A 14367-nucleotide genomic window follows, 5' to 3' on the forward strand; every position below is an offset into this window, starting at 1 on the left:
CAGTGGATAGAGCATCAGCCTGCAGACTGAAAGGTCCCAGGTTCGATTCTGGTCAAGGGCATGTACCTTGGTTGCGGGCACATCCCCAGTGGGAGGTGTGCAGGAGGCAGCTGATCAATGTTTCTCTCTCATCGATGTTTTTAACTCTCTATCCCTCTCCCTTCCTCTCTGTAAAAAAAATCAATAAAATATATTTAAAAAAAATAAAAAATAACTGCAAGTGATTAAGATATTAAATATATAAAAACTACAAGTTCACAACAATAATTTAAAGAGAGAGCATCCCTGGCTGGGTAGCTCAGTTGGTTAGAGTATTGCCAAGGTTGCGGATTCAATCTCTGGTCAGGGCACATATAAGAAGCAACCAATAAATGCATAAATAACTGGAAAAACAAATTGATTTCTCTTTTTTTTAAATATATTTTATTGATTTTTTACAGAGAGGAAGGGAGAGGCATAGAGAGTTAGAAACATCGATGAGAGAGAAACATCGATCAGCTGCCTTCTGCACACCTCCTACTGGGGATGTGCCCACAACCAAGGTACATGTCCTTGACCGGAATTGACCCTGGGACCTTTCAGTCCGCAGGCCGATGCTCTATCCACCGAGCCAAACCGGTTAGGGCCAAATTGATTTCTCTTTCTCTTTCTCTCTCTGTCTGTCTCTCTCTGAAATCAATTTAAAAAGAGAGAGAGAGAGCAGCCCGGCCGGCATGGCTCAGTGGTTGAACGTCAACCTGTGAACCAGGACACAGTTCGATTCCTGGTCAGGGCACATGCCCGAGTTGCGAGCTCGATCCCCAGTAGGGGGCATGAAAGAGATAAATAAGGAAAGAGATTTAAGCATTTACCTTAACATTATGATATGAACTTTAATTCAGGATAACCAAATGGTCCTAGAGGATGTGAAAATGTTTTTCTGTACAGAATTAAAACTAATAAAGGAAGAAATAATGGCTTTTGAAAATCATAATTTTATCAACCCTGGTGAAATAACCAATTCATAAAATGGTCATTAATGGATAGTAAAATGATTTGGTGAAAAGTTAACAGGGAACCTTATGATGCAGGATCAGGCTGTCACCAGCTGAAAATGGAAGGAGCCTGGGACCTGAAATGCACAGTGGAGGAGAGCTGTCCAGCCAGAATACCTATTCTCCTGTGTAAGTGAAAAATAAATCTTTATTGTGTTAAATCACTGAAATATGGAACAATTCATTATAAAAGTTAGCTCATTATAAAATTATACCATTTGTATATATTAAAACAGATATGTATCCTATATAATAAAAGCCTTATATGCAAATCGACTGAACGGCCGAACAGCCGAACGACCTGTCACTATGACGCGCACTGACCACCAGGGAGCAGATGCTCAACACAGGAGCTACCCCCAGCCCGCAGGCCCCAGGCCGGCCAAGGTGGGTGCCAGCGGAGGCCCCTGGATTGCCCCACCGGTTGCCCCACAGATCGGCCCTGATTGCCAGTCAGGCCTAGGAACCCTACCCGTGTCCGAATTTTGTGCACCAGGCTTCTAGTATATATATATTTAAAGACACATACATGTACAAAGACATAGTGAATACATGGAGTATATGCCTAGGTCAGGGAGAAGAATGAGAATAAGGATCAAGGATCAAAAGCAAATAAAACAAGAGATCTAGTATCAACTGATGATGAGAGTTTAGCTATTAAAGAATAAAAAATAATAAAAGGAGAAAATTACCCTGGCCGGGTAGCTCAGTTGGTTAGAGTGTCATCCCAATAAGCCAAGGTTGCAGGTTCAATCCCTGGTCAAGGTACATATAAAAATCAACCAATGAATGCATAAATAAGTGGAATAAACTGGTGTTTCTTTTTTTTCTCCAAATACTGTTTTTCTTTATATAGAGAGGGAGATTTCAGAGAGGGAGAGGGAGATAGAGATTGAAACATCAATGATGAGAATCATTGATGGGCTGCCTCCTGCACACCCCCTACTGGGGATTGAACCCAAAACCCAGGCATGTGCCCTTGACCAGGATCAAACCCAGGACCCTTCAGTCCCTATGTTGATGCTCTGTCCACTGAGCCAAACCAGCCAGGGTCAAACTGGTGTTTCTCTCTCTCCCTTTATCTAAAATCAAATTTTTTTAAAAGGAGAAAAATCTACTTTTTCCAGAGAGACCCCTGGCTAATTTGCTGGTAATTATCTTCTGCCTTGAGGAGTATAGAATGTTTCTGGAGAGGAGGCAATGTTAAAGACAAATTTGTCCCGCAGGAGAATTTCAGGCCTGAAAAGTTCTCTAAACTGAGAATTTCTCTCAAGTTTGATCTTCACTCTCACCTCTTCCTGGTAATGATGATTCAGGAGACACTTGCTATTCTCCAGACACGGAGCCTAGACCTGTCCCCCTGGCACCAACCTGAGGGAGGCTGGACAAAGCATAGGGGCTCATTCTGGCCCTGAGTGAATCCTCCTGCCCACCCTCCATCCCTGCCTATGGTTGATATTCATGTCCTAATTCCCAGAACCTGTTAGTATCTTAACTTATATGGCAAAAGGGACTTTGAAGATATGGTTAAAGATCTTGAGGTGGGGAGATGTCTCAGTGGACCCAATATAATTATAAAGACATGTAATCGAATGTAATTCTCATAAGAGGAAACAGGAGAATTAGAGAAGGATGGAAGCAGAGGTCAGAGGAGTGAAGATGCTATGTCCAGCCAGAATAGCTGGCTTGATGATGGAGAAAGGGGCCATGAACCAAGGAATGCAAGCAGCCTCTAGAACCTGGAAAAGGCAAAGAAGTGGATTCTCCCCTAGAGACTCCAGAAAGTATGCAAGCTTGTCAACGTTTTGACTTGTAATTTAGCCCAATGAAACTGATTTCAGAACTATGGCCTCCAGAACTGTAAGCTAATGCATTTGTGTTATTTTAAGCAATTAAGTTTATGGTAATTCATTACAGCAGCAATAGGAAACTTGTATGCTGGCCCTGTGGCTGGTCAGCACTAAACTGTTCTCCTAGGAAAGTAAGGTTTGTGAGAGTGGCAAGTGGAGAATCAAATTTCCTAGAAGCCCCTGCAATCAAACTGAACTAGGTTCATATTACCATTCATTTATTGCCTATATTACTTCCTGAGCAAATGTCTAAGCAACAACACATTGTTAGTAATGCATTGTTTATAGGGTTGCTAAGAATTAAATAATGTTTTAAATTACCTATTATTACCTAATTACCCACTTTAAAAAGTCACATCTCCTTGTGGGTTTATACACATTCATTCCTCCATTCAGTCAACAGGTGTCACTGAACACCCAGTGCGTGCCTGGCACCAGGCACAGTGAGCTTGTGTCTACAACAAGCCCCAAGCATTTCTCACCTAAGGTGCCACTGAGCTTCCAGTCAGTCCAGTGCTCAGCCTCACTGCCCCCATCCTAAATGCAGGCCCTTACACTTGTCCACTCACATGGTCTCGTGTCTTCATGATGTACCCACCCCAGTCAGCACCACCCCTTATCCTCCCAGGCACTATTTCTGCAGTTGCCAAGAGCAATTGCATCTCTGCCTTTATCATGAGCCCTGACAAAAGCCTTGGGCCCACTTGGAGGATAGTATGCTCCCTCTGATCATTCTTGTAGCACTCTACTTCCATCTCATTCTCTCTTATCTCCCCCCCTTTCCCTTTCTCTGAGCTAGCTAGGAAGGTCTAAGTTAACAGGAGAGCTAAGTCTCAAGCAGCCAGTCCAAAGGCTGGTAGGAGGGACCAAGGATGTGTGTTTACTGGGTCCCTGAACTTCTCTGGTAGTGAAATAGGGTATAAGATATAAAGATAGGATGCCCAGACCTATCTGGAGTGCCCAGGCATCCCAGCTCACCAGACCTCTCCAGCTCAACACCCTCAATGCCTATCCCATTGAGCCCCTGCAATCAAACTGAACTAGGTTCATATTACCATTCATTTGTTACTTATATTACTACCTGAGCAAATGTCTAAGCAACAACACATTGTTAATAATGCATTGTTTATAGGGTTGCTAAGAATTAAATGTTTTATATTACCTAATTACCCACTTAAAAAAAAAGTCACATCTCCTTGTAATACCCTGACATATGGAGCCCCCAACTCCATAGGACCCACCTGGATTTCCTAATCTCAAACCTCTCCACCCCAGACCCCACTTCTAACCTCCGCCGTGTGGAGTTCTGACCCCATGATTTCCGGCCCTACTCACCCTCCCTTCCCAGAAAAATGGTCCAGGATTGATTTTCCTTATATCTGCAGACCAGATTCATGTACCCTTTACCCAATCCAGGTCCAAGGTTCTCTTTCCTCGGAGCCTGTAGCCCTTCTCTAAACATGGAGCTGCCTCTTTGCAGTAGGATGAGTACCCAGATATTAAAATAGGAGAAAATTGCTTTCAGTCCCTTTAAGGCTCGGGTGGAATTGACTGGGTGAGGTGGAGGAACAGTCTAACCAAGTGACAGAACTGTGGGCAGGCAAGCAGGCAGGAGACACCTGGGTTCTCTAACCTGGGCATTGCCATGGATCACACTGGGCAAGTCTCTGATTCTAGGCCTGTCTCTCCAGTCTGTCTGTGCACTGCGGGGGCTGGTCTTCTGTAAGGCAGTATTTGAATTTGGAGGCTCCACCCAGCTACTCATGGCAATGGTGCATAATGACCACAAGATGGCAGGCAACTGCTTCAGCTCAGAAGTCTGTAGACTAAACAAATAAGCTTCAAAAAAGATTACAAGGTAATTCCCCAAGGGCACACTACAAAATGGCAACAGAGGAGGAATTAGAAAAGGGTATTTGAATTTCCAGCCCCGGGGGTGGGGAGGTCAGGAGCCCCAAGACCAGGAGGGGTGGTAAGGAGAGGGCTGGTGGGCAGCAGAGGAGAGGCTAAGAATATATTTTAGTGATATCAATCACATTGAGGGAATGGGAGGAGGAGAGAGGGTCTTTAGGGGACAGCCTTGGACTGAATGTATTGTCCCACAATGATTGGGGTGGGGGTGCAGAATAAGAATTGGAGTTTAGGGGAAGTAGCGATGATCAACCTGGCTTCCTGCCCTTCCCCAGCATAGAATGAAAAGTAGAGAAATTGCAGCAGTTATTCTAGGATTTGGGGATTACTCCTACAACTCAGGAGGGCACAGCAAATAGGCAAAGATCACCTGATATCCATTTCGCCTTCCAATAATCTAGTTTCAGGGCCCAGGAAAGATAGGGAGCAACCTATGGGCAGTTACCTGGGGTTCAAAGGGTTAATCTCCAAGAATTCATTCTTTGACATCAACCACAGCCCTTGTCTCCTTGTCCCCTCCCTGAGCCTCAGGTTGGCAGCTTCCCTGAATTCCTTCTTTGGTGTAATTCTTTAGGGCCTGGGACCCAGGCCCAGAGCCAGTCCCCTGCTCCCTCCTCAGGTCCTAGGAGTCTAGGGCTTGCTTTAAGGGAGGAAGGAAAGTGGCCTTTCCCTCGATCTCTCCCTCCTCCCATGATGTGGGCCCTAGGACTAAAGAGCCTCTGTCTTTCCCTGCCACACCACACCCTCCATTGTAATTCAAACAAGGGGATTCCTGTGTCCCAGTCTCTGGGCAGATCCCTTTGACCAAATGGTAGAGGGTCGGGGCAAGGTGGGGGAGGGGGAATCACGGGTTTAGAAAAGAAGACACCTCCTCACTTTGGAGATTCTGGTACACCTCCAGAGCTCTGAGACCTCAAGCTTGTTCTCCCCTAAGCAATGGGGACTCATCTGCATATAAAAGGCCTGAAGCCTGAAGTGGAAGTGGAAACTGAGAAGGTGTGGAGACACAAAGACTGAATCTCCTGGCAGACAGATATGGAGCCAGAATACAAGAATGGGGACAACCCAGGGACAGGGTAAAACACGGACTGTGGCAGGGCAGGCCAAGACTTCTGAGAGCAGTAGGTGGAGGCCCTTGCCAGTTTCCCTCCCTAAAAGCACAGATATAGAAGTGCTGGCACCAGACAGGGATGTGGTTATAGAGGAAGCGAGATCCCCTAGAATGAAATGAGAATAACCCTGTTTAAAAAGTATGAACCTTTCTGAAAAGAAGCATAAACATCTGACAGTGAGGAAATTTCTTGCCAGGAGGGGTGGTATGTTCCCCCTCACAAGAAGTAATGGTTTGGAGAATAAATGGCGTGGTCTCATTTAGCAGCTATACTGACCTATTACCACCAAAGGACTGGTACAGTGGAAAGGCTAATCCATCTTGGCAGGCAATGACATCACTCACCAAACAGGAAACAGTGGTTCTACCAACCCCAAAGGCTACTAGGAAGGCTAATCCATGGAGTGTTGGCCCTGAGTAACCATGTCCCTCCACAATCATCCAACTTGGCCAAGGTGAGGGGACGGGGGGGAGACAGCCAAGGCTCTTAGACATTGAGGCCATTATTCCCACATCTCTTCATGAATGACCTCCTAAGGGTCCTCAATCCTTCAAATCCTTACATAGTTATGGAGGAAAAGGAAAGAGAGACCATCACACCCTCAAGAGCAGGGGTGGGGAAACTTTTCTGCCAAGGGCCATTTTGATAGTTATAACATTGTTCACAGGCCATACAAAATTATCAACTTAAATATTAGCCTGCTATACTTGGTCAAACATTTAGTTAACTCATCCCTAATGCTTTGGCAGGGCCAGACCAAATGATTTCGCAGGCCTTATGCGGTCTATAGGCTGAACATTTCCCACCCCTGCTCTAGAGTTAATATATGTACGGAAAAAAATATATATCTATGGAAATAGCTCTAGGGACCCAATAATTGAGGGATAGAGGCATAGTCTCCTCAGGGACCAGAGGGATGGTGAGGACAGATTTCCATGGTAACTGATTTCAATGCAGCCTCTTCCTAGTCCTAAATTGAGAGAGAATAAATTTCAAGGGAGACCAGGGCCTAGCGAAGAAAGAAGCCACAGCAGAACAAAAGGGTGGATATGTTGTTACAGGAAGGTCACATCATCCTGGCACTGCCCCCAGTACCAGTGGACCTCAAAGCCCAGTTTGGCATTTTCATCCTCTGGTGGCTCAGGAGGTCCACCTTGGAGCCCCTCCTCTGGGGGCTTCCACACAGCCCTCAAGCTCCCTAGCTTGGTGGCTGTCAGGTCCAACTCAGTCCTGGCCCTCTCCCCACCAGGTATAACCTTTGCCCAGTCCATCTCAGGATGGGGAGCCCTAAGGTTGCCCGGTTCATCCAGCTCAGGGGGTGCCACGGTGTCCAGGAAGCTGCCAATGGAGACACTGTCCAGCTGGTCAGTTGAGCTGATGTCTGGCAGGCTGTCCCAGCTGCCTCTCCTTGAGCGGCCTGGGCTCCCGCCTGTCAGGCTATATTGACTGCTGGTGAGGCTGCTGCAGTGGCTGGTCAATGCCCCCCGTTCTTCCAACAGCCAGCGGAGCGCCTCAATGCCCTCATTCAAAGTCACCAGCTGCTGTAGGATCTTCACATCAATGGCTCGCAGGTAAGCCTGGGGGAGTGGGAGAAGGAATCAGTCCTGGTTCTGGGCCATGCATTTCTCAAATGTTTCCAGAGACCCCTACCTTGTGGTCCAAACACCTGTGTTTCACTCTCAAGAAGCAGGGAGTCCTGGCTGGTGTGGCTCAGTTGGTTGGACGTTGTCCCGTGCACCAAAAGGTTGCCAGGTTTGATTCTGATCAGGGCACATGCCCGGGGTGGAGGCCTTGATCCCCAGTGGGAGGCTTGCTGGAGGCAGCTGACCAATCAATGTTTCGCTCTCACATCGATGCTTCTCTCTCTTCCTCTCCCTTCCTATCTCTCTAAAAATCAGTAAAAAAAAAAAAAAAAAAAAAAAAAAGAAAAGCGTGTTTTGTTTTTTCTAAAGCATGGAAACAGAAGGGTTTGGAGTGTGGGCTTAGAAGCAGACAGATTACTGTTTAAAAATCTCACCTCTACCACAGATTATCTACACCACTATAGCCAACTTTCATATCTTCTTTGAGCTCGGTTTCCTTGTTTGTAAAATAGCATTAAATTACTCACCTCACAGGGTGGCTGTGAGAATTTTGAGATGCTGTCTATTAAGTACTCAGAGTAAGGCTTGCCACAGAGTAAGGTCTCAGTAAATGTTAAATATTAAAATCTGATCCTACTGAGCTTTGAACTTCATAGATAGGTATTATTATTAACTATTAGAACAACCGGTAACAGAGTCACCAGTAAGACTTAAAAACAGCCAACAAATCGTCTGATAGGAGGCCAGCTGTTAATTGGGAAGTAGACTGGACCAAAAGAAGACAGGAGCTGAGGGATAAAGAGGGAGCTAACCTGTCCCCCAGGCACTTCAGGGTGCCGGTAGCAATTATTAAGGGAGAGGCGTTGGCTAGAGCTTCGTAGGGTCAGAATCCCTCTGACTAGGGATTCAGGACTTTCCTCCACCACACTCTCGTCTCCCTGCTTGTACTGGGAGTAAGTCTGACTGACTGGGTAATCTCTAGGGTCCCTTTTAACTCAGAGGCACTGAATTATCTTTCCCAAACACAAGTTTGGACCTGTCCTTCCCTTGCTCAAGAGCCTTTATGGGCTTTGCACTGCTCTTAGAGAATAAAATGTAAACAGTTTAGCAGCTGGCATTCAAAGGCTTTCATAATATGGCTCTTGCCCATCTCTCTAGCTTCACTCCTAGCATACCTCCCTGGGAACCCCCGGTTCTGCCATCCGACTTAAAAGTTCCTTTTATTTGGTGTTATTTTTAGTCAAAGTAATAGTTAAAGATTAAAGAGGCAAAAAAAAAAAAAAAAAAAAAAAAAGATTAAAGAGGCAAAAAGTTCTGCAAGATTTATTATGAAAAGTAACAGTTCCCCATCATTGTCCTAAATCCCACACTCCAGAGACAACTATTAATTTTTTTAGCTGTTTATTTTGGTACTTACCTTCTAATTTCCAAATTACATGCTACTTACTAATTTTTAAGTCTTAGCTATTTTCTACTGACTTCCCACACGATAGAGGTTAAGGATTTAACTCTTTCAATTTACTCCCCATTCCTCTGCCATACAGGCACCCTTCACATCTCCCCATATTCCTATTATATACAATAAAATTAATTATTCAGTGTTTATCTTATTAAAATTCAATCACAGCTAAGCCATGTGGTTTATTATAGTTACCTTTCATTTCTTACAACTTTATGTTTTCCTTAGAATAAGAATATGTTACCCAGTTGTTGAGTGTCTACCCAGGAGATCATGGTTCAATTCCCCAACAGGACAATTGAATATGTTATTATCAATGTTATAATATGTTATATTAGCATTATTCATGTTATAATATGTTATATTATTATTATTACTACTACTACTGTTTTGCTTAGCTTGCTATATAGTTATCAATAAGTCATCACCAAATTCCCAATTGTCTGAATTTCTCAAGGCTTTTAAACATATCATATATTGTATTTATTCCATCTTAGAGGCAATAGATATATTGTATCTATTTCCATTTAGAGCCTTAAAAATTAAGTAGAACTTAGCCAGACAAAGCAGTGTCTCCTCCAATTCAAGTATCCTTGCCAGCCCTAGCCAGTTTGGCTCAGTGGGTAGAGTGCCAGCTTACAGACTGAAGGGTCCCAGGTTCGATTCCAGTCAAGGGCACATGCCCAGGTTGTGGGCTCGATCCCCAGTGTGGGGCATGCAAGAGGCAGCTGATCAATGATTCTCTCTCATCATTGATGTATCTATCTTTCTTCCTCTCCCTTCCTCTCTGAAATCAATAAAAAAAATGTATTAAAACAACCCCAAAGTAGCCTTGCCAGAGCACATATTTGACCATGTCACTCTATAATGAAGACTCTTCCAGAAAGCCATCCCTGGGTTCCAATAGCACTTACCCTGCACTAGAGTTACTACTCTGTCTCTCTCCTTCCTGAAGCCACACTGTGAGCTCCCTGAAAGCAGGTCCCGCCTAGCTCATTTATGGTGCTTAGCCCAATATTGGGGAGGTCAGATCCAGTTCTGCGATGTCCTTGCCTTTACTGTTCTCAGCCCCCCTCTGCTGGTCCCCAGGGTTCAGGAGGTTGGGTTTTACCATGTTGGTGGGAAACAAATCTTAGAACCAGATTCTATAGTCCTGTGATAGTGGGATTCCCTGACTGTGACAGCATCACTCCATGGAACAGAAGAAAGCAAGGCTTTTTTGCCCGAAAAGTAAGTACTCATTTCACACCGTCTCTTTGGAAACAGAAGGGGGATAAACAGCTCAGGAGAGATGCAGCCTCAGAGACCACTCCAACCCAATTCTCTTCCCACAGGGATTCAGGTTCCCTACTCCTCCCCTTAACATATACACATCAGACTCTCAGCCCAGCCCTGAGGCTACAGTATGGCTCCCTTATCATTCAGGTCAAATCAGGCCCTAGGATAAAATCCCAGTCCCAAATCCTTGGTCATGGATTGAGATTCTCAGACTATTATTATTAGGAAGGCTCTTAGAGATCATCTGGTCTCACAATCACTTGTCTTCACCCACTTTGGGAAGAGGCAGAAAAACTAAGGCAAAGAGAGAGGCCCTACTACTCAGGATCTCAAGATGATTCAGCAGAGCTAGGACTTGAACCTATGCCTCCCCACTTCTTGCCTATAGCTTTTTTAAAAATACGTTTTTTTATTGATTTCAGAGAGGAAGGGAGAGGGAGATAGAAACATCAATGATGAGAGAGAATCATTGATCGGCTGCCTTCTGTATGCCCCAAACTGGGGGTAGAGCCCACAAACCCGGGCATGTGCTCTGACCAGGAATTGAACTATGACCCCCTGGTTCATAAGGTGGGCGCTCTACCCACTGAGTCACACCAGTGGGCTAAAGCTTTTTTTCAAACTGTTCTGTGGGGTTGTTGTCATAACAACAGTTATTTGGGTGGTAGTATTAGGAGGTTGCCACTGTTTTTCCTTTCTGCATACTCCAGAGTCTGCCTGGGCGGAAGGGAAAAGGCCTAGAGGCAGGGATGACCTTGGCCTCAGGGGCAAGACTGTCCCCTCCCTGCAGGGGAGCTGGAAGAAAGACTGTTGAAGGACAGTACTTAGAGGGCTTGGACCAGTTCTGTCACAAGTGGCTCCAGGGTGGAACCCCCCTGCCCTGCTCCTTGTCCTCCCTGGCTATAACCCAGTGGGCAGGGCAGAGTGTAAAAGAGATTCATGACATCCTGGCCTGAAGAGGGAGAAGGGAATGGAATAGGGATCCATGGGGCACATAGGGAGCCTCTCCCTGTTAGGGCCCCCAGAAAACTCCCTCCCTCCTGCCCTTCATGGGCAGCCTAGGGCCCCAGGCCAGGCTGGGTCAAGAGTCAGACCTAATCAGAAGTTAAACGTACCCCTTAAAGTTTACAAACAGGGAATATCCACCAAAGGCAGAGAAGAGTTAGAGCCAGAGAGACTAGGCATGGCTCCTCCCTGTGTGACCTCAGGCAAGTCCCTTAGCACCTACAAGCACGTTTCATCTGTGAGATGGGGAAAATGACGACTGCTTTTCTCATTTGAATGACATAAAATATGTTTACGGTGTCTGGCATAAAGCAGGTCGCAATGGTAGATGTAAAGTGTAGGCAGGTCATCTAGGTTCAAAGCTTGGCTCTGCTTTTTAACTTCGTATGACCTTGGGCAATTACTTAACCTCTTTGTGCCTCCGTTTCTTAACCTATAAAATATCACTTACCTAATAGGGTTGCCATGAGGATTAAGAGGCGAACTTGTAAAGTGCTCAGCCTGAAGTCTGCCACATGCACTTGGTAAAAGTTAGTTCCCAAAGTAGGGCCCTCTCGGTGGGCTCTTTCTAGGCCTGGAGCTAAAGTTTGTACAATGAGGCAAAGCCAGGCCCCTCCCTCAGATGGACATTACTTTGGAGAATTTGGCTCTCCTCCAGCCTTCAAGGCCAAGTGCACACATGGCATTCAAATCCTCCCCCTGGGGAGCCTTCCCTGATTGCTCTGCCCATAAGGCTCTCCTCCCAGCCTCTCAGGCTGTCTGGAAGTCCCCATGACCTCCTCCTCCCCCTCTCCCTCACAGCTCAGCCTGGCACAGAGCTGAGCACACAGTGGGGCTCCAGGAAGACATTAACTCACATCCTCACTGTGGCCTCCTGGTTCTGGGCCAGAGAGCAGCTGGCAATTCCTCAGTTCCCTAGAACTGGCTGTAAAGTGATGGCAGGTGTAAATCACCACCTTCACCGGAATCAGGGCCCCGGGGAGCCTGGTGGGTCCCAACTGCTCTTTTGGCTTTGAATCTAGACCCAGCAGCAACAGGGAAGGGGGAGGGTGCCTGTTTCCTGCTCTCCCCAAGGAGGTACAGATGAGATCCAAATATCTGGTGCACCCCGGGGTTGGTGAGGAGGAGACTGAGTCAGAGGTGATGAAACCAACACCGATAGTGCTGCTACTCATGTCTGCTAAGGTTCTAGGAAATTTCAAATATTTTAAGGAAGATTGGGAGAATGTTAGTGAAAGAAAGGGTGTTTTTACTGGCCCTAGTCCAGGCAGTTTTCACCCAAATCTCTACTGTGCTGACTCCCTGCTGTGAACACTGGGGCCTCAGAAGAACAAACCCCGGACCCAGTGTGCAGGTGGAGAAAAAACTGGTTGCCCTATAATGGCGGCTGGGGGACAGATGGTCCCGTGGGTGAGGAGGTAGGGGTCGGAGGTGGGGAGATTTCTGCTGTGCTAGGTTCTTAGTGTTTCCCAGTCTTCGCCTCTCCCCTCCCAATTATTTGGCAGGAAAAACTTCCAAGAGACTGTGCCTCTCACCCCAAGTCTTCAGGACCCATCTACACTCTACTCACCCTTGGGGAAGCAAGTGATGGACCCCAGGGTATAAGGATTGACCTGAGAGAGATCCTGTTGAGTTAGGTGGAGAGTTTAAACTCCCTGGTCTCCAGTCCAACTCTGAGTCCTTCCTTCAGGCCCTACACCGGGGACTCAGGGACTCGGGGCTCGGGTCCTACCTCAAACCCCCACTTCCGCCCAGCCTGTGGAGCCCCACACTCACCAGCTCCATCTTCAGCGCCTTGATCTTGTCCCCCAGGCCGTGGCCCGAGCTCGGCGCCCCGGGGAGCAGCAGGGTGCCAGAGGGTCCCGGCTCCCGTTCACCTCGAAGTCCGCGGAGCAGCCCTTCAGGGGTCTTCCTGCCCACCTTGCTCTCCACGTCTCGCAGATCAGGCGTCTGGGACTCTGCAGTCCCCTCCATACGGGCCTATAGCCTGAACCGAGCAGAGCGTCGGGACGGCGGGGTCCCGCTCCCTAGGGTCACGTCTCCGCTGCTAGTGCGGAGCGGAACCGGTGGGTCCCTGCCCGCGCCACGCGGGGGCGGGAGGAGCGCGCCGTAAGACTCAGAAAAGCCGCGCAAAGCCGTGGGATGTGTGTGTGTGTGTGTGTGTGTGTGTGTGTGTGTGTGTGTGTGTGTGTGTGTTCGAGTGCTGCGGACCTCTGGCTCTGGAATGCTTGTGTGTGTGTGTGTGTGTGTGTGTGTCGCGGGGGCGGGAGGAGCGCGCCGTAATGCTCAGAAAAGCCGCGCAAAGCCGTGGGATGTGTGTGTGTGTGTGTGTGTGTGTGTGTGTGTGTGTGTGTGTTCGAGTGCTGCGGACCTCTGGCTCTGGAATGCTTGTGTGTGTGTGTGTGTGTGTGTGTGTGTGTGTGTGTGTGTCGCGGGGGCGGGAGGAGCGCGCCGTAATGCTCAGAAAAGCCGCGCAGAGCTGTGGGATGTGTGTGTGTGTGTGTGTGTGTGTGTGTGTGTGTGTGTGTGTTCGAGTGCTGCGGACACAACCTCTGGCCTTAGAATGCTTAGGGCTGGGCGATTCTGGACTTGTAACTGAAGGAGCATTGGAAGAACTCAGCGCCTTCTCCCAACCCCTCCCTCCCCCCCCCCCCCCCGCAGGAATCCAGCAAGTACACAGCAGGCGCCCAATAAATGTTTGCTGAATGAAGGCTAAGCATGCTCAGTCATGGATGTGGGAGTTTAAGGAACAGTGGTAATGTAACCGGACAACCAGTGGGTCCCAGCTGCCTGTCACTACTTGAGCCAATTAAGCAGGGTGGAATCATATGAGTGTTTATTCCAATACTGCCAGCAGTATGGGAGAGCAGCAGGTCGTCCACAAAAATCTGCTCTGCCCCTCCCCACAAGCCAGCTGCTTATATTGGGAAGAGGGAGGAAGATTACATGGGGAAGTAAGAATTACAGGCATGGGCCCTTGCCGGTTTGGCTCAGTGGATAGAGCGTTGGCCTGCAGACTGAAGGGTCCCAGGTTCAATTCTGATGAGGGGCATGTACCTTGGTTGCCGGCACATCCTCAGTAGGAGGTGTGCAGGAGGCAGCTGATTGATGTTTCTCTCTCATCAATGTTTCTAA

At 47.4% G+C, this 14367-nt stretch overlaps 1 protein-coding gene across 1 annotated transcript; it reads right to left on the reverse strand.

Annotated features, from left to right (window-relative positions):
- Positions 1 to 1164: 1164 nt before the first annotated feature.
- On the reverse strand, positions 1165 to 13582 carry LURAP1 (leucine rich adaptor protein 1). Its single transcript, XM_080656145.1, has 2 exons — positions 13009 to 13582; positions 1165 to 7484 (listed from the first exon to the last, which is right to left on the reverse strand). The coding sequence occupies exons 1-2, from the start codon at positions 13204 to 13206 to the stop codon at positions 6963 to 6965; spliced, it is 720 nt and encodes a 239-aa protein (XP_080512271.1). The 5' UTR covers positions 13207 to 13582; the 3' UTR covers positions 1165 to 6962.
- Positions 13583 to 14367: the final 785 nt, after the last annotated feature.

Source organism: Plecotus auritus (assembly GCF_963455305.1).
Source record: "Plecotus auritus genome assembly, chromosome: 2".
Classification (NCBI taxonomy): Eukaryota; Metazoa; Chordata; class Mammalia; order Chiroptera; family Vespertilionidae; genus Plecotus; species Plecotus auritus.

Bases quoted from the DNA above. Each gene is read 5' to 3' on its own strand.
- LURAP1 (XM_080656145.1), bottom strand. From the start codon at position 13,206: ATGGAGGGGACTGCAGAGTCCCAGACGCCTGATCTGCGAGACGTGGAG. The intron at 7,485-13,008 runs GTGAGTGTGGGG...CCACTCCCCCAG, and splicing joins AGGCGCTGAAGATGGAGCTG to GCTTACCTGCGAGCCATTGA.